We start from the raw sequence: 19,786 nt of genomic DNA, 5'->3' as shown, positions 1-19,786 counted from the left end.
ATTATGTATAGGATTATATTATGATTACAGAGTAGAAGTTATGATTATAAAAATAGTAATAGTATGTAATTAAGTAATAGCATGTAATTAAGTAATAGCATGTAATTATGTAATATAGTGATGTTATATAGGATGATAGGGATAGCCTTATATAACTAATGAATATCTAATGTCATTCTAATATGACATATATATTTGTTTCTTCCATAACGTAAACCACCCGCATTTTTTTTAGATTAAATCGGATTCTAGAATCATTCCTAGAAACATAGACGGGGTCCGAGCTTATAGACATTACATACATCTAGTATAACCTCCCCAACCCTTCTTTTTTTTTTTACAATTCTGTAATACCGTCCATCTTTTCTCCTAAAACTCTAAGTCATATAGTAATACGTTATTATGTTCCCCAACCAATTGGATTATCTTGAACCACGCATGAATTGGGATAAACTTACTTAATAATAATAATAAAAAATAATAATAAAAAGACTATTTTGAAAGCTAGTCAATGATGACCCTCCATGGATTCACCTATATAAGCCGCAGCTAACGTTGCAAAAATAAGAGCTTGAATACCACTTGTAAATAATCCAAGAAACATGACAGGTATAGGAACTACTGAAGGGACTAAAGAAACAAGAACGACAACTACTAATTCATCAGCCAATATATTCCCGAAAAGTCGAAAACTAAGAGATAAGGGTTTTGTGAAATCTTCTAGGATGTTAATTGGTAAAAGTATTGGAGTTGGTTGAATGTATTTCCCAAAATAACCCAATCCTTTTTTGCTAAGACCCGCATAAAAATATGCGACTGACGTGAGTAAAGCTAAAGCAACAGTAGTATTTATATCATTCGTGGGCGCAGCTAACTCCCCATGAGGTAACTGTATAATTTTCCAAGGTAAAAGAGCACCTGACCAGTTAGAAACAAAAATAAATAGGAACATAGTTCCAATAAAGGGAACCCAAGGACCATATTCTTCTCCAATCTGGGTTTTGCTCAAGTCTCGAATAAATTCAAGGACATATTCGAAGAAATTCTGACCGCCGGTCGGAATGGTTTGTGGATTCCGAACAGCTAGGATCACCGAACCTAATAAGATAGCAATTACTACCCAAGAAGTGATAAGTACTTGGGCATGGACTTGTAAACCTCCTATTTGCCAATAGAAATGTTGGCCTACTTCTACACCCGATATATCGTATAACCCCTTGAGTGTTTTAATGGAACATGGTATAACATTCATATGGTCCTCTAACAAAAATTGAACTTCAAAAAATAAATTATTTTGATTCAACCATCTCTTTCTCAACTCACCAACTTGAATCACTAATTGTATTCATCAATCGTATATTTAGGATATCAAGAAATTACATAGGATACCAAGAAATCACATAACATCATAACATATTATCAATATGCCCACATTTCCATTTTGTTTTTTCTTTTTTTTAATTCAAGAATAGTAACCGATCCAATAAATCTATAAAATCCCCAAATAATTAACTAATTATTCTTAATCATAATCAACGATTTCTTATATAGCTACAACGGCCCTCACAAATTGCGGATACTAATTTGTTAAGAACCAATCGGATTGAAGCTATAGCGTCATCATTGGCTGGGATCGAAATATCTGCGAGATCGGGGTCACAATTTGTATCGATTAAACAAATCGTCGGAATCCCTAAAATTACACATTCTCGAAGAGCCATATATTCTTCTTGCTGATCAACGATGATCACAATATCAGGCAATCCCGTCATATATTTGATACCGCCGAGATATGTTTGCAAGGCAGATAATTTTCTCTTCAACATTGCGGCATCTCTTTTGGGAAGACGGTTGAGTTTCCCCATCTTTTGTTCTGCTCTTAAATCCCTGAACTTTTGAAGTCTCGTTTCCGTAGTAGACCAATTCGTTAACATACCACCGAGCCATTTTTTATTAACATAATGACACCGCGGCCCTTATTGCAGCTGATGCTACTGAATCCGCTGCTTTATTTTTGGTACCAACAATTAAGAAGTTTTTTCCCCTACTTGCTGCATCAAAAACTAAATCACAGGCTTCTGATAAAAAACGAGCCGTTCTAGTGAGATTTGTAATATGAATACCTTTACGCTTTGCAGAGATGTAAGGGGCCATTCTAGGATTCCATTTCTTAGTACCATGACCAAAATGAACTCCGGCCTCCATCATCTCTTCCAAATTGATGTTCCAATATCTTCTTGTCATTTTTCCCCACACTTCCTTTTTGTTTTTTCTTTTTTATTTTTTTAACAAAGAGACGAGGTACTTTGAAATAAATAATTGTTCCGATGGAACCTTCTACCGGGAATTAACCGTTGATACACGGTACAAACCATTAATGTCTTTTAATTACTTATTTTTTTTTTACCAAATCAATACTCGGACCAGATAGTTAAGTTAAAAGACAGATAGTTAAAAGTGAAAAGATAGTTAAAGTAAAAGAATCTGCTCTTAGGAATCATGAAATCGCGTAAACGATTGTTCTGATGTCTCATGGAAATGGGACGTAAGAACAAAATAATTCTCTATGGTGTAACAAAATATCTCTCATTTCCAAATCGAATAGATTCTTTCTTTTGATTTCCAAATAAATGTTCTTGTCTTGCCTTGAACGGTGCACTAATTTTTTGAATCCGGTACCAACGGGTATAATCCCACCCAGAACAACGTTCTCTTTCAGGCCTTTCAACCAATCAATACGACCTCGTAGAGCAGCTTTTGCTAAAACTCGAGCGGTTTCTTGAAAACTTGCTTCGGATATGAAACTTTGAGTATTCAAAGATGCCCTCGTTATTCCCAATAGGATTGCCCGATAAGAGATCGCTTCGTCCAAAGCGCGCCCCGCTCGTTCCGCTCGCAACAATCCGATTAATTCCCCAGGTGAAAAAACATTAGACATTCCATCTTCTGAAACCAACACTTTTGATGTTACTTGACGTACAATAATCTCTATATGTCTATTATGGATCTGTACCCCCTGGGATCGATAAACCTTTTGGATTTTATTAACCAAAGAGATACGACTTTGAACTATGGTTAGCTCCGCTTGAATCAAGAATCCCCAGGGGATTCCAAGAATTTTTGGTATACCTTCGTTCCAACCTTCAACTCTCCTTTCGAGGTTCATCGATATTGAATCAATAGAACGTACTTCTAAGATTTGTTCCACTTTTGGAAGACCTTGCGTTATGTCACCAGATCTCGATTTTTCATATATAAATGTAACTAATGTATCTCCTTCGTAAAAGATTTCTCCATAATGGCCATGAACAGTAGCTCCTGGAGTGGCCAAATAGGGCTTAGCCGATCTTATAACTAAGGAGTCAACATGAACAATTATGATCTGACCAGATTTTTCTACGTGTGGTTCGTATTTGAATAGACATACATTTTCACAAAAAAATTGTCCAAGACGAATTTTTTTAGATGTCTCTTCCCAATAATCGTGATGGAGAAAGTGCCAATTCAAATGGAATGGATTCAAAATGATGTTACTGCATGGATCGGGGTTATAAATCCTCCTATTTTCATCTATTAAACAGTATTTAAGTACTTGAAGTACTTGGAAAGTCTGTTGAAAATTGTCAAGTAGCAAATATTTCTTTAACAAGATCTGATTATAAGTTATTAAATGGTAAGATGAATAGAAATTTGCTATTTTAGGTACAATAGTGCCTAAGGGACCCAGCAAATCCTTAATTGGGATTATGGGATCCGATTCTTTTGTCATATTGTTATATTTTGAACCATTGAATGGGCCAATTCGAAAACAATTGGATGATGACAAAATTATCAAAGATTGGCATTCCTTATTTCGATTTAACAATGTACCAATAGTACCTTGATGTTGGGTAAGTGATTGAATCCTGGCCTTGTAAAAAAAAGGATTGATATTTGTGCGATCTAATCCATTATCGGAAATCAATCCGGAACTTGCCCTATCATATCTTTTTCCGGTATACGAAATAGTGGACTTGACTAACTCAATTCTTATGAAATCTCGAATCAGATCATTTGTTCTTACCTCAACAAAGGAAGCGTGAACCTCTTCCGGAGAACCTTTTTGCTCTTGATCCCAATTCAATACTAAGCAAGTCCGAACTAATTGAATACTTGTGTGAGAAATTCCTCGAATTGACTTGCCATTTCCATGAAGGATATAATTGACAACTCTAAGTTGGACATTATCCTTTTCCCGCAGGAGATCTTGAGGAAAAAGTGTTGCTAAATTTATGCCATCAGCTATTTCATATGTGACTACGGGTCGAACCAAAACAAAATACTTTTTCTTGGTAGGTGTGATCCGTTGGACATAGATCCAATTTTTCCATTTTTTTGATTCCTTAGAAATTTTTTTTTCTGTTTCCGGTGGTATCAAAATGCCGCTGTGCCTGGATATCTTATCTGCCTCTCCAGGAAAATAAATATCTCCGGAAAATATTTTTAGTTCAATATTTTTTTTTTTTCTCTCCACTCGGACTAATCCGCCTACTCGACTTCTTGTATTTAAAGCGAGTTGTGTATCTACTCCAATGATACTATTGTTCCGGACCATTATCAACGAAGATCCGGGTAAGATATGCACTTCTTCGAGAATGAAAAAAAACCGATCTACTTTCGTTTGGTATTTCGGACTAAATTCTTTTGGTCCTCGATACTCAATCAAATCCTCTTTTTTTATGATTGAATTGACCTCTACGGTTCCATATTTAGTAATTCCTGAATTGCTTCTTCTGTATCGTGGATCATCAAAATAAGCAAGAATACTATTTCTACGTAAAATACCCTGTTTTGGTATTTCGATCGAAATACCAAAACAGGGTATTAGTTCTTTCTCTCGTTCTTGATTGTATTGTAATGGGATGATGAATCTATTTCTTCGCTTTTTCGCCAAGAAATAAGAATTCCCTTGGATAATAGAAGGATATATGAAATTCAAATGACCATTAGACATCGTTTGATCAGGTCTTATTGAATAGTCAATAATTTTCTTATCTTTTTTACCAGAAGTATCCAACAATTTATGTCTTATTCGACCATTAGTCATTGATAGGTCAGAGATATATCTTTCTTCGACAGAAAAAGAATAAACATTCATTTGATCTTGATCCTTGTGGAGCGAAAAAGACACTATACTGGATCTGCACGGACCTCCCGCTAATATCCATAAATGACTCGTTTTTGATAATAGATGAACATTACCATATGTATATTCAGGTGCATGGTGGACATCGGTACTCCAGTGCATTTCTCCCTCTGATTCAGAATAAATATGTTTTCGTACCTTCTCTTTAAAATGAAAAGTGGACGTTCCAGCACGAATCTCAGCAATCACTTGTTCTGATTCTACATATTGATTATTTTGAACTAAAATAAAACTTTTTGGTGGAATATTTACATTATGTAGAATATCCCGACTCTCAATAGTTACATACAAGTCTATAGAACATAGAAAAGCAGGATGCCCATGACGGGTACGTGTGGGATGAACCAAATCCTCATTGAATTTTATTTTTCCATTAGAAGGAGCTCGTACATGCTCGGCAGTACCGCCTGTGAATACTCCACCGGTATGAAAAGTTCTTAATGTTAGTTGAGTTCCTGGTTCCCCAATTGATTGACCCGCAATAATACCTACAGCTTCTCCCAATTCGACCAGGTCGCCATGAGTAGGACTCCGACCATAACATAATTGGCAGATCCAAGATGTACTCCTGCAAGTAAAGGGGGTTCGAATATATATTGGTTGTGCTCGAAAGGTTATGAATCGATTGACAAGTCCAATCCCAATATCTTGATTTCGAGTGGCAAGGCATCGTAGACCGATATATATATCGTCCGCTAATACACGACCAATTAGTGTTTGGACAAAAATTTTTTCCGTCATCCCATTTCGAGGACTCACGGAAATACCTCGGATAGTGCCACAATCTGTTCTACGTACAATAATATGTTGAACTACTTCAACAAGTCTACGTGTGAGGTATCCAGCATCTGATGTTCGTACAGCAGTATCTACAACTCCTTTGCGGGCTCCATAACAGGAAATTATATATTCTGTCAAAGAAAGTCCTTCACGTAAATTGCTTTGAATGGGTAAATCAATCATTTGTCCTTGGGGATCCGACATTAATCCTCTCATACCTACTAATTGGTGTATCTGAGATGCATTTCCCCTAGCTCCCGAAAAGGACATTAGATATACTGGATTAGAAGGATCAGTCATCCGAAAATTAGGATTCATTTCTTGTCTCAAATATTCACTTGTAGCATACCATATCTCAATGGATTGACGTAATTTTTCTACCGCGTGTACATTCCCATAATGATGGTGTTTATCCAAAATAAAACTTTGTTGTTCAGCGTCTTGGACTAACCATCCCTTAGAAGGGATTGTTAAAAGATCATCAATTCCTAATGAAATAGATGTAGCAGTGGCTTGTTGGAAACCCAAAGTCTTTACTTGATCCAAGATATGTGATGTATATGCCATTCCGAAATGATCTATTAACCTGCTAATAAGTCGTTTCATAACAGTTCCATTTATCACTTTATTGTGAAAGACCAGATCGGCCCGTTCTGCCATAAGTACAGTACCTCTTATATTTATTCTGCTAAGTAGGATTCGACAATGGACCTGAGTTAGTGATTCGAAAACTTCCTTTCCTCAATCTCAATCTTGATTCACGCAGAAATTCAGAAATTATGATACCAGTGAAATTGGGGAGACCCGAATTCCCATGGGCACGAACATCGCCTAATCTGATTTCTTAGTTTAGATAGCGTATGAGTAGGCTCGACAAAACCCCTGTATGGCTTCTTCTATTTCCCGATAAAAAGAAATATGACCAAGAGTAGTTCGAATGTATATACAACGGATTTCCTTTGTTACACTTCCTTCTATTAGATAGTGCCCATAAATCTCATGATAAGTACCCAAAGATTCATATTGAACTTCGATGGGAACTTCTCTTGAGCCAATGACACGTTGATCTAGTCTCCATCGGAGCCACAAAGGACTATCTAAACTAATTCGTTTCTGTTGATAAGCTCCAAGTGCATCATAGGAACTAGAAAAATAGGGTTCTTTCTTTTCCGTATACCTATAGTCATTTTTTTTATTGTCAACCTTTTTATTTTGGTAGTTTCCGCAACTATATCTATATGGATTATACCTATTTGCACAAATACCTCGACGATTCCCGATCGTTAATAAATAGAGTCCGATAAGCATATCTTGAGTTGGTACGGAAATAGGATCCCCAATAGCTGGAGACAAGAGATTCATATGAGAAAACATAAGTAAACGAGCCTCCGCTTGAGCTTCCAAAGATAAAGGTACATGAACAGCCATTTGATCCCCATCAAAGTCTGCATTGAAACCCTTACAAACTAATGGATGTAAACAAATAGCGCGTCCCTCCACTAAAAAGGGTTGGAACGCCTGTATGCCTAATCTGTGCAGGGTGGGTGCTCTATTCAATAATACAGGATGCCCCCGCATAACTTCTTGAAGTATTTCCCATACAATGGGTTCTTTTTCCCGAATTTTACTTTTAGCAATTCCTATGTTAGAAGCAACATGTTGTCTGATTAGACCACGAATTACAAATGTTTGGAAAAGCTCTATTGCTATTTCTCGAGGTAATCCACACTGATGTAATGAAAGCGAAGGACCCACGACAATGACGGAACGTCCCGAATAATCGACACGTTTACCAAGCAGAGTCTCACGAAATCTTCCCTCTTTGCCTTCAATTACATCTGAAAATGACTTGTAAACTTTATTATGACCATCCCTCATTGGTTGTCCACGGATCCCATTATCAAGAAGTGTATCCACGGCCTCTTGTACCAATTTCTCCTGACACATTACTAATTCCCCTGGCGTAGATCTACTTGTTGCTAATAGATCGGTAAGAGTATTATTCCGATAGATAACTCGTCTATAGAGTTCATTAATATCCGAACTCATTAGTTTACCCCCATCTATCTGAATGATTGGTCTCAACTCGGGAGGAAGAACTGGTAATAAGCACAAAACCATCCATTCTGGTTCTACATTTGTTCGAATAAAATGTTTAGCTAATTCCATGCGTCTAACCAAAAAATCCTTTCTTCTTCTAATTTTTCTATCTTCCCATTCATTTCCAGTGGACCCCTCCTCCCCTAATTCCTTCCATTCTACTAATGAATTACCCGTAATAATTCGCAAATCTGAATCGGCTAATTGTTCTCTGATAGCACCTGCTCCTGTAGAGATTTCTCGATTTCGAAATGTCTCGAAGCCTTGGGTAGTAAAAAAAAGTGGTATGCTGTATTTCCGAGATTGGATTTCATATTCGAATAAACCTCGTAATCGTAAGAAAGTAGGTTTTTTCGCTATGGGCCTAGCAAAAGAAAAATCGAGATAGGTTCCTGTAGGATTGGATTCCCCCTTTTAAAATCGGACGTGAAGGTTTCCTTTCATCCGGCTCAAGTAGTTACCTCAAAAAGGGGATTCTTTCTTATTTAAAAAGTTTGTTCGAAAAACCCTACAAACAAAGAACTACTCCTTACTCAAGTTCCCACTAAGGACCAACGATTCATTCTTCTTTTTTTACTTTCATTTTCCGAATTACTTATGACAAAATAAAAATGTAGGATTTTTGAGTAGTCTACTTCCCGTCAAATGATGAATCCCCTTAAAAGAATACTTTGGGACTCGTAAGGGATTTACTTGTCTATATATCGTTCTATTCGATCCTTTAGGTCCCTACTCACCTCGATGGTTATCCCATGATGCCCCTTGAAGCATATATGCGATAGATAGACTTCTGTAACCATACTATATTTGCTTGCTTAAACGGAATCTCTCTATAAAGAAATGGAATAGCTGATTCCACAAAAAAGTGTTTTTTCACGAGGTATAACTAGCAATTCCTATTTATACGGAATCGACCATGGATCAATTCCCCTTGCATTTGGAAGTATTGAATACACCTATAATTCTGAGTTTCGTGTTACTTTTACTTCTCCCAAAACACATGTCAGAGCCGGGGGCACCCCAATCGGATTGAATGGGATGACAGTTTCTCAGTCCGAATCTGTAAAACGAAAATTTTGATCAAATCACACATCGCAGTATACTAGGCCTTCTAATTCCTTAAGGGGTTTATCTAAAAGATTCGCGATATAACTAGGAAGACGTTTCAAATACCACACATGAGTCACTGGACATGCGAGTTTGATGTATCCCATTTGATATCTTCGTATCCGAGAATCAACAAATTCCACCCCGCATTGTTCACAAAATTTCGGGTCTTCTTTTTCAGCTCCAATCACTCGATAATTTCCACAAGCACAAATTCCACTTTTTATGGGCCCAGAGATTCTTTCACAAAACAATCCATCTTTTTCTGGTTTATTGGTCTTATAATGAAACGTATAGGGCTTTGTCACCTCTCCAACTATCTCTCCATTAGGTAAAATTTTGTTGGCCCAAGCCTTTATTTGTTGAGGAGAAACTAGTCCAATTCGAAGTTGTTGATGTTTATACCGGTCAATCATAGAATAGAAATTCTGATTCATTCAGATCAAGCTTCCTTCCTATTAATCTGGAAGTTCTTCTCAGATACAAGGAAATGATTCAGTTCTAGAGCTAAAGATCGTAGTTCTCGAACGAGCAATCGAAAAGATTCTGGAGCATCTTCTGGGTTAGATACTCTTCCTCCAATGATCGTAGCACCAAGTACTTCTTGACGAGCTCTAATATGATCAGATTTATAAGTAAGCATCTCTTGTAAAATATGAGCAACACCAAATCCCTCTAGAGCCCAAACTTCCATTTCCCCTACTCGTTGTCCCCCTTGCTTCGCCCTTCCTCTAAGGGGTTGTTGTGTAACAAGTGCGTAATGTCCACTAGAACGTCCATGGATTTTATCATCAACTTGATGAATTAATTTTAAAATATAGGACTTTCCTATTAGAACAGGTTGTTCAAAAGGATTTCCTGTTCTTCCATCAAATATTCTGCTTTTTCCCGGATATTCGGGTTCAAATACCCATGGATTTTTTGTTTGCTTACTGGCTTCATATAATTCGGAAAACACTAGTTTTCTCGAAGCCTCTTGCTCATATCTCTCATCAAAAGGTGCTATTCTATAATGTCTCTTTAGCAGATCCCCCGCTAACCCGAGCGAGCATTCAAATATCTGTCCCACATTCATTCGTGATGGTACTCCTAATGGGTTGAAGACCATATCAACAGGTGTTCCATCTTGCAAATAGGGCATATCTTGTCTAGGCAAAATTTTTGAAATGATACCCTTATTCCCATGTCTTCCAGCTACTTTATCACCTACTTTGATTTCACGTTTCTGTGAAATATATACACGAATCATTTCTGAATTATAACAGGAACCCCCCTTTTTCCGGATCCATCTCACATCAATAACGCGACCTCTTCCGCCTATAGGTAGTTTTAGAGAAGTTTCTTTTGCAGTGGATACCTGAATTCCAAGTATGGCTCGTAATAATCTATCCTCTGGAGCATACGACGATTCGTTTGCTGTCTGAGGTGTTAATTTACCTACTAAAATATCACCTGTTTCTACCCAAGATCCCAGCATCACAACTCCATTTCTGTCTAAATTGCGGAGTAAATGAGCCTCTAGATGTGGTATTTCCTTAGTGATTCTTTCAGGTCCTTGGCTTGTCACATGAGTCTGAATTTCATATTTCCGGATGTGAAAAGAAGTATAAATATCTTCATATACCAGACGTTCGCTAATTAGTACTGCGTCTTCAGAATTGTAACCCTCCCATGGCATATAAGCTACTAATACGTTTTTTCCTAAAGCAAGTTCCCCCCCAACTGTAGCCGCACCGTCCGCTAAAATTTGTCCTTTTTTAATGCATTTACCCCGCGGAACCTGAGGTTTTTGATGCATACAAGTATTTTTGTTGGAACGTTGATAGATAACTAATGGAATACTTATACTTATAGTAGTGTCCCCATTACTTGATAAAATGATCTTGTGAGGGTCAGTATAAATGATCTTTCCCTCGTGTTCGGCTATAGCGGAAACCCCCGAATCCAGAGCCGTTTGGCGTTCCAGTCCAGTTCCAACAATGCACCTCTCGGACTGAGAAAGCGGAACTGCTTGGCGCTGCATATTAGAACTCATTAAAGCCCGATTCGCATCATTATGCTCGATAAAAGGAATGAGGGAAGCTCCAATAGAAAAATATTGGAAGGGAAAAATACTTCTAAGATGAATCTGTTCCCATGCAATAGTCAGGAACTCTTGACGGTATCGGGCTGGAACAACCTGTTCTTCCTGAATACCCCGATTCAAGGCCAAAGAATTTCCCGCTGCTACCATATAATATTCATCTCTATTTGGTGATAAATAAACTATCTGTGCCTCTTTTGATCTTTCAGATATTTCATAAAATGGACTCTCTATAGATCCCCAATGGCCAATCCTCACATGAATGGCTAAGGATCCAATAAGTCCAACATTGATTCCTTCGGACGTGTCAATTGGACAAATACGTCCATAGTGGCTAGGATGAATATCTCGTATCCGAAAACTAGCAGTTCGCCCCGTCAATCCTCCAGGACCCAAATAACTCAATTTTCGCCCATGAACGATTTGTGTCAATGGATTAGTTCGATCCAAAACTTGAGATAAAGGATGTAGGCCAAAAAACGATTCATAAGTGGTTGTTAATGAAGTTGAAGTTACCAAATTTTGAGGAGTCGGTATCAATTTATGCCGAATTGCTCCACATATAGTTCCTCGAACCGCATTTTCTAAACGAACAAGAGCCAGTCCGAATTGATCCTGTAACAGATCCGCTATAGAACGAATCCGTTTATTTTTCAAGTGATTCATATCGTCAAGTGTACCCATTCCAAATTTAATTCCGATCAAATGATCCGCAGCAGCCAATACATCTCGTGGTAATAAAAATGTATTGTTCTGAGGTATATCAAGATTCAGTCTCCGGTTCATATTTCGTCGACCAATCCTTCCTAATTCACATCTTTGTTGAAAAAATTTCTTTTGTAATTCTTTACATAAAGACTCAGAAAATACCGGATCCCCGCCTACACAAGCAAATTGTTGATAAAATTCCAAAATAGCATTTTCTTTTGACCCAATCTTTTTTTTCTCCTTATCATTCGGGAAAGACAAGAAAATTTCAGGGTAACAAACATTATCTAGAATTTCTCTTAGATTCGAACCCATAGCTGATGATAGAATTAGAATAGATATTTTTTGTTTCCTACTTACACGGGCCCATATCCTTGCTTTTCTATCAATTTCTAATTCCGATCTTCCTCCCCAATCTGATATTATTGTGCTGGTATAGACAGAAATTCCGTTATGGTCCAATTCTGAACGGTAGTAAATACCAGGACTTTGCAATATTTGATTGATCACAATTCTGTATATTCCATTTACTATAAAGGTTCCCAGGGAATTCATTAGGGGAATGTTTCCAATAAAAACGGTTTGTTCTTGCATATCTCTACCGGTTTTCCAAATTAATCCCGCGGGTACATATAATTCAGAAGAATATGTGAGTGATTCATACACAGCATCTCTTTCGTTTATCAAGGGTTCTACCAATTGATATCTTTCCACAAATAATTTAAATTCAATTTCTTGATCTGTATCTTCAATTTTTGGAAACTTATGAAATTCTTCCGTCAAGCCCTCATTAATGAACCTACAAAATCCCTCAAATTGGATCTGACTAAATCCAGGTATTGTGGACATTCCCTCATTTCCATCATTCCGGAGCATCTTAATCTTAAGTTTCCTGTTTATTGAAAAATCCCATTATTAGCTCACTATTTATCGAACCATACGGATCGATCTAGCAATGATGGAATGTATATTCTGTTTACTGAATCACATGAAATTTTAGCCAACTCCATATACCATATATGTATTTCATACGTATGAACGGAAATGAGACAGAGGAATGAAGAGCATTTTCGACGCAAGTTCGAATTTGCGACAGGTACAACAGGAACAATATAGAGTTTCCCTTTTTAGCATACTTAATTTTATTTGAGTTTCATTTCATGTTCAAAAAAAATTTCGAATTATTTTTTTGCTAGTAGAATATATAGAATATGATTGAATTGCGTAATAGGAGTAATATTTATTAAGTGCATGCCAATATAGCTATCTACCTGTCCGCATATCACATCTTTTATCGTAATTTCACTTGTGGCAACAGAAGTCAGGTCGCACTATATCATAATTCCTATTTTTTCTATTGCATATAGAAAATGAAAAAAGAAGGCACGACGATTCTCTATAGGGATATGGGATATGTACATAAGAGCGGTATCTGTGTAACAATTTCTGTTTTGAGGTTTACATATACACATATATATTGTTATAATTTATATTGTTATAATTGAAATTGAAAAAGATTGATTATTGAAAATAATTGATACTGAATTAGTCATAAATCAATTTGATTTTGTTATGCCATTAAGGAAACGCAACAATTTGAGATACAAATTGAAGAACCTTTCGCTAATTCAAAACAACAAAACAAATAGTTAATGGTTCCAATTTGCCCTGAATTTTTCAGTCTTTGACCAGAAATCTATTTTTTATCTTATTTGGATCGAATTTGGTTTGGCGACATGGCCAAGTGGTAAGGCGGGGGACTGCAAATCCTTTATCCCCAGTTCAAATCTGGGTGTCGCCTGATCAACAAAAAACTTGGGATTTCTTATTCTGCTGATTTAACTCGACGAATTCTGTCCCCGGAGAAGGAGAGGCAAAAGGATAAGCCTATCGATACTTTATTTTTAGAATCTGTAGTTCTATAAAGAAAGTCAATTTTTTTAAAGAAAGTCAATTTTTTTCTAAAAATCCGGGCTTTGGGTGTGGCCCAAACCGGTACAAATAGGGATGAAGTAAGCCTTACTTATTAATATGATTATGATTTTAATATGATTATGATTGGTTCGGACATTTATTTTATAAGTAGAATAAATAAATAGTGAAAGTAAATTCTGGGATTCAAAACTACGAAAGTAAGAGGTCGGAAATCTTGGTATCCAAAGGTTCCTAAAGGACACTCCATTTTTGCTACTAGGATTGAAGAAGAGATTGTACGAAAGACTATCAAGAATTCCTAATTATTTTACACTACCACCGTTGTGTCTACTGACTCTGTCTGGAATTCGATTGGATAGGCTGATGGGAAATCAATTTAGAAGTTGTGGAAAGGACTGAAGATACTTTGTATCCAGACTCACGAGAGTCTCTGAGTACTCAAACATTCAATCAGGATAGTTGGTCGGCTCTTATTGAGTAAAGAGTAAAAGTAAAAGTTGAAGAAACAAAAAAATTTCTTTGCCCGTGTAGGAATTTCTTTGCCCGTGTAAGATAGGGGGATTACGAAAAAAAGAAAGAATGTATGTAATACTGGTGATGGTGTCTCCCCATTCTTTCACAAAAAAAACAGTAAGGCTTAGATCAAATAGGAAATAGAGGTATCTGATAGATAGTTATCTATCTTGATGGTATATTTTGATGTCTTTTGCTTATGAAAAAGGGTAACAAACAATAGGTCTTAGTACTCCTACATGTTCCATTGGGATAGGAGTATTCCTTTGTTATTTCATTTTCCGAGAAAAGGTGTGTGTATTGTATTTATGCTTAATGCTTCCCGATTCTACCAGAAATCTTATAATCTTGTTACGAGTAGATTCATTGGATTGGTTCATCAATAGCCTTAAGTTAAGTCAGAATTCCATTTTGACTCTGCGCCATTGATTCCACTATGATTATTGATCAATAATGGAATAATTCCTTCATAGAGATAGGAGACATAATTTATATGGATATAGTAAGTCTCGCTTGGGCTGCTTTAATGGTAGTCTTTACATTTTCCCTCTCACTCGTAGTATGGGGAAGGAGTGGACTCTAGGGGTACTACTAATCGAGTAATCGATTGAGTAATTGAATTCTATCAATTGTTTAATTGATCGTTTTGCAAAGCTTTAAAAAAAGAATGTCTCTGTTTCAAAATTATACTGAAATACAGTAATGAATAAGAAAATACAATAATGAATAATAACCATTCGATCAAAGAATGAATGATTACTATAGTTGTATTTCGAAACCTAAATCTACGCATGATAGGAAATTTTTTCCAACCGAATTCTTCCTAAATATTCTATTTTGATAAACCAGCTCTTACCAGAATTATGGATATTACAAAAAGAAAAAATCTGAAATTGGTTTTTTCTTTTTTTCTTTATTTGTTTCCCTCTTTCTTTACTTTTACTGTTCTAAGAGAAGAGAAAGCCGTTCCGCTATTCTAATTATATTAGATTACGACAATACATACTTTCTATTGGAAATGACTAGTTGTTGTCCAAAGAGGTTCTACACATAATAAGATTAGATCTTTCTTCCGTTGAGCGATCCACATATCGCGCATTTCACCTTTTTTTTAGACTCCTAGAGATTTTTTTATGCTTTTTTTGACTCATCTCATGTCATGTTTAAGCATAAAAAATTGGGAAGGTCTACTCTATTAATCTACTTCTTTTTCAAATCTGAAGAAGTTATCATGGAATAGAACTCCGCAGATCATCTGTTAATAGATCAAGCAATGACTTCTTGAGATGGGAAATCTAAAAAAAGAAAAAGATTCTTTTCTTTGGTTTCGTTTTCTTTTATCTTTTTTTTTATTTAATTTATAGTAGAATATGCCCATACTCTTTTTGTCTTGCTCCATTGATTCCTTTGATAGATCTCGGGACCTATACCTATATATATATAAATTCTAAGAAAGCCAGGAATTAGAAGAGTTGGTCTTCAATTATTTTGAATTGATCGAAATCCACACAAGTAAATGTAGCCAAAAAAATAATAGAATTGGACTGTTATTTTGATGTACTATTTAGATATACATCTAATCTATGTACATACATATTGTATATTGACCTAGATATAGGCTTTCTCTATATAAAAGCCTATATCTGTATACAGTACAACTTTCTATGAAAATCATTAATAGGATAATAAATACTATACCATACTATCTCGGCTCAGATACTACTATCTCAGATACTTATTATCTCAGATACTTATGATTCCAGACAGATCATTTCATTTAAGACTTGGAGTTTGAATCCGTTTCTTTCATTTATTCAATCATTGATAAGAACTAATAAATCAAGTTTCAGTCAAATTAATCATTTTGACTGACTGTTTTTACGTAGATGATAAGTAAAAAGGCAGTAGGAACTAGAATGAACAGTGCAGTAGCAATAAATGCGAGAATATTTACTTCCATAATCTCATTGTTTTTTTACTTCGCAATAACTCGGGATCTAATCCCATAGAGATGAGAAATTTGATTCCTGTAAATTCAATGGGATGAATTGCATCCTGATGATACTGAATCGGATCAATATTATGAATAACAATATCTGATCTATCAAATCGATTCATCGTCGAGAATTGAATAGTATAACATAGGAAGATCCTTTATCCATACTAAATCTGAAATGGGATTCCTGATCCAATAAAGAATCCCATTGAATTTTCATCCTTTTCCACTTTTTCTTTTCTATAAATAACCCTACCGTCTTCCTTATATACTCCTCCTTCGTTATACTTATACATACAATTATGTACATACAATTATGAGGTATTATATGACTGGTATTCTATGAATCACACACAGATCCAAAGAGTAGAAGTGAGATGGAAAAAGGACGGGTTAAGTATAAAAGATCTAATATAATTCCAACAAATTTAATAAAAAGGAACGTTGCTTGGTCTTTTCTTTTATTTGATTAGTATCTCTTTCTTCGATTGGGACTGGAAGGCATACATCAAAAATTCAGTGTGCAATTTAAATGAGAATGAGATAGATTGTTTCCAATTAGTCATTGAGGATACACAAACAAAGTCGAAGCTAAAAAGGGTTGTCGTTTAACCTGACAAGTACTCTGTCGAGGTAATTATGTTAAGTTCATTATGTATTGTACAATAAACGAATACAATTTGCGTATGTACTCTCGGTAAAAATAGGAGCACTCTATTCTATTTCATTTATCAAGAAAATCGAAAAAGAAAGTCAGACGAGTATCTCTTAAAATACTAAATATAGGAATACCACCGATTGTACGAATCTATATATGTTATGTCTCTCCCTTATCACTCGGCACTAGTGGAAGAAATGGAAATTCCTGTATTTGTCTGATGATAAATGCGAAATGAAAAACAAAAGAAATAAGGATCTCCACTGGGGATTAGATCTTGCCCCCTGTCTCCTTTTTCACGGAAAATAGATAAATTCATTTCTCCATTCATCGGTCGGATCCTAGTTCGGGACTGACGGGGCTCGAACCCGCAGCTTCCGCCTTGACAGGGCGGTGCTCTGACCAATTGAACTACAATCCCAGCGAGGTGTATGGTATACATATTCTTAATGGTTTCAGAAAAACATTTTCTTCGTCGCGTTGTAACAGAGACACGAATGATATACTAACTGATATCATATACACATAGAACACATAGATATGGACTATAGTGAAAGTGACACGGATTACTAGTAACCTGTGTTTATTTTATTTTATTGCCAAAAATAGATAATCAACCTTTCATTGAGAAAAAACGATTTTTCCTTTCATAATCTTTGCTTTGATTAAGTATTATGAATCTAGATCGTTAGAAAGAAAAGATCAGAACGAATGAGAAAAACATGGATAGAGAAACAAAAATGGACTCTTTCTCTTTTACGGATCAGGTATTTTTGTTTCTGGGGGACAAATTGGTTATATCATTGGTTATATCATATTCATGGAGCGGCGAATTTTTGGGCCGAGCTGGATTTGAACCAGCGTAGACATATCGCCAACGAATTTACAGTCCGTCCCCATTAACCGCTCGGGCATCGACCCAGGAAGAATTCCTTCTAGGCTTATTGATAATCCATGATCAACTTCCTTTCGTAGTACCACCCAGGGGAAGTCGAATCCCCGCTGCCTCCTTGAAAGAGAGATGTCCTGAACCACTAGACGATAGGGGCATATCCGCCCAACTGTCATCATACTATGATGATAGTATGAGTAGTTTTTTGGAATTGTCAATATAATCTAATGATATGACTAGATCTGAACACTCTTTTCTACTTTTATGTTATGATTCCATAGAATTTTGTTTTGGATTTGATGGTTCATGAATGAACCATCCCATACTATTTTATATAGCGAAAGGAGGTACAGGACTCCGTCAGTTCAGGCAGTGATTGGTCCGACAGAACAGAAAAGGGGGTAGAACCCCACTTAATTTCTTTTCTTCAATTTTAACTCATTAATTTTAACTTAACTCATTGCTTCGTTCATTGTTCAGATAAAATATGCCTATCACTATCTCACATTAAGTCAGAAAATTAAAAAACGATAGAAATTTTCCTTTTTTCTTTTTTATTTTTTTATAAGAATTCGGTTCAGGGTACGAATACCCTCATCACATGATTCAAGAAAATCTATCGAATCTATGTCGATGTCAGATTGGTACATGTATCAATCAAGTGAATCTTGTTTTGATGAGTCAGTAAAGGTAAACAAGCGGGGTCGGTCTTGAAACAATTCACTGCATTATTTTTATCAAAAAAAAAAATAAAAAATTTGCCCACTTTTTACTTTTGGGGGGTAAATCAAATTGATTGCTCCTAAATGAACTATGTATATATTATGTGCATATATGTATATATCATGTACATATATTATGCAGTAGACTCATAATGGAAAAAGGCTATAATTCATGAATCGAATAAAACAAGCCCTTTTAACTCAGTGGTAGAGTAACGCCATGGTAAGGCGTAAGTCATCGGTTCAAATCCGATAAGGGGCTTTTTCCACTAAACTAAAGTTTGAGTCTTTGTTTTTCGGTGGAGAATAGAGATTTCTTTTTATTTCTAAAAAGAAAAGGGTAACCACCATTATAATGACTTCTGATTATTACGAGTTATAGTTAAAAAGTGAAACATTATTCATTATTATTAGTATAAATAATAATGAATAATTGTAGTTATTAGAACTAGTCTACTCTGTACTGACAAAGTAGTCCTCTTCATGTCTAATTATTCAAATTTTTGTTTTTGGACAGGAATATTCTAGATGTCCAATCGCTATTATGAATCGCCAAACCAAAGTATTCTTACTTCTCCATTGTTTTTATCAAACCCAGCATCAAATTCTAAATCAAGAAAAAGTAAGTGGACCTAACCCATTGAATGACGACTATATCGGCTATTCTGATATTAAAATTCGATATAGATGAAATTGTACAAGCGGATTTTTTTATTTCCTTAGACCACGCAAGTCAGGAATTTGTCGATATTTCCGATTTAATGAATCTTCTTCTTACTGAATGCTCCATGGGAATAAATCGATATTCTTTTCCGCTACATATAAAAGTTTATTTCGAAAATATATTTTTCAATATCTTTCCTTGATTTCAGAATCAGATATTGTTTTGTTCTTCCGCCAATGCAATAGAGAACGAATGCGAGAAAGGGACTTTACTTTCATTTCCAGTCTACCATTATTTAAATATTTAATCTAGTTTAGGGGCAGGAAAAAACAGTGAATTTTCTTTTTTTTGTTTGTTTGACCCGTTAAAAGATATACTCTGTAACTGTAATATGAGTCATAGGACAATTCCGGGTTCAAATACTTAATTTATTTTATATAGTA

General features: G+C 35.7%; 1 protein-coding gene and 3 non-coding genes across 4 annotated transcripts; 2 read left to right on the top strand and 2 right to left on the bottom strand.

Annotated features, from left to right (window-relative positions):
• Positions 1 to 1,310: 1,310 nt before the first annotated feature.
• LOC135661652 (DNA-directed RNA polymerase subunit beta) lies at positions 1,311 to 15,588 on the bottom strand. Its single transcript, XM_065176529.1, has one exon. It carries the CDS (start codon positions 12,837 to 12,839, stop codon positions 9,615 to 9,617), a length of 3,225 nt encoding a protein of 1,074 aa, XP_065032601.1. The 5' UTR covers positions 12,840 to 15,588; the 3' UTR covers positions 1,311 to 9,614.
• Positions 13,694 to 13,764, top strand: TRNAC-GCA (transfer RNA cysteine (anticodon GCA)). The gene has a single exon. It is a non-coding gene; the product is annotated as a tRNA-Cys (tRNA).
• Positions 15,589 to 17,412: 1,824 nt separating the features above from the next.
• On the bottom strand, positions 17,413 to 17,486 carry TRNAD-GUC (transfer RNA aspartic acid (anticodon GUC)). Its single transcript has one exon. It is a non-coding gene; the product is annotated as a tRNA-Asp (tRNA).
• A 1,383-nt stretch (positions 17,487 to 18,869) lies between these two features.
• TRNAT-GGU (transfer RNA threonine (anticodon GGU)) lies at positions 18,870 to 18,941 on the top strand. Its single transcript has one exon. It is a non-coding gene; the product is annotated as a tRNA-Thr (tRNA).
• The last annotated feature ends 845 nt before the right edge of the window (positions 18,942 to 19,786 follow it).

This window comes from Musa acuminata, unplaced genomic scaffold (genome assembly GCF_036884655.1).
Source record: "Musa acuminata AAA Group cultivar baxijiao unplaced genomic scaffold, Cavendish_Baxijiao_AAA HiC_scaffold_562, whole genome shotgun sequence".
Taxonomy (NCBI): Eukaryota; Viridiplantae; Streptophyta; class Magnoliopsida; order Zingiberales; family Musaceae; genus Musa; species Musa acuminata.
This window is presented reverse-complemented; position numbering and strand designations above follow the sequence as displayed.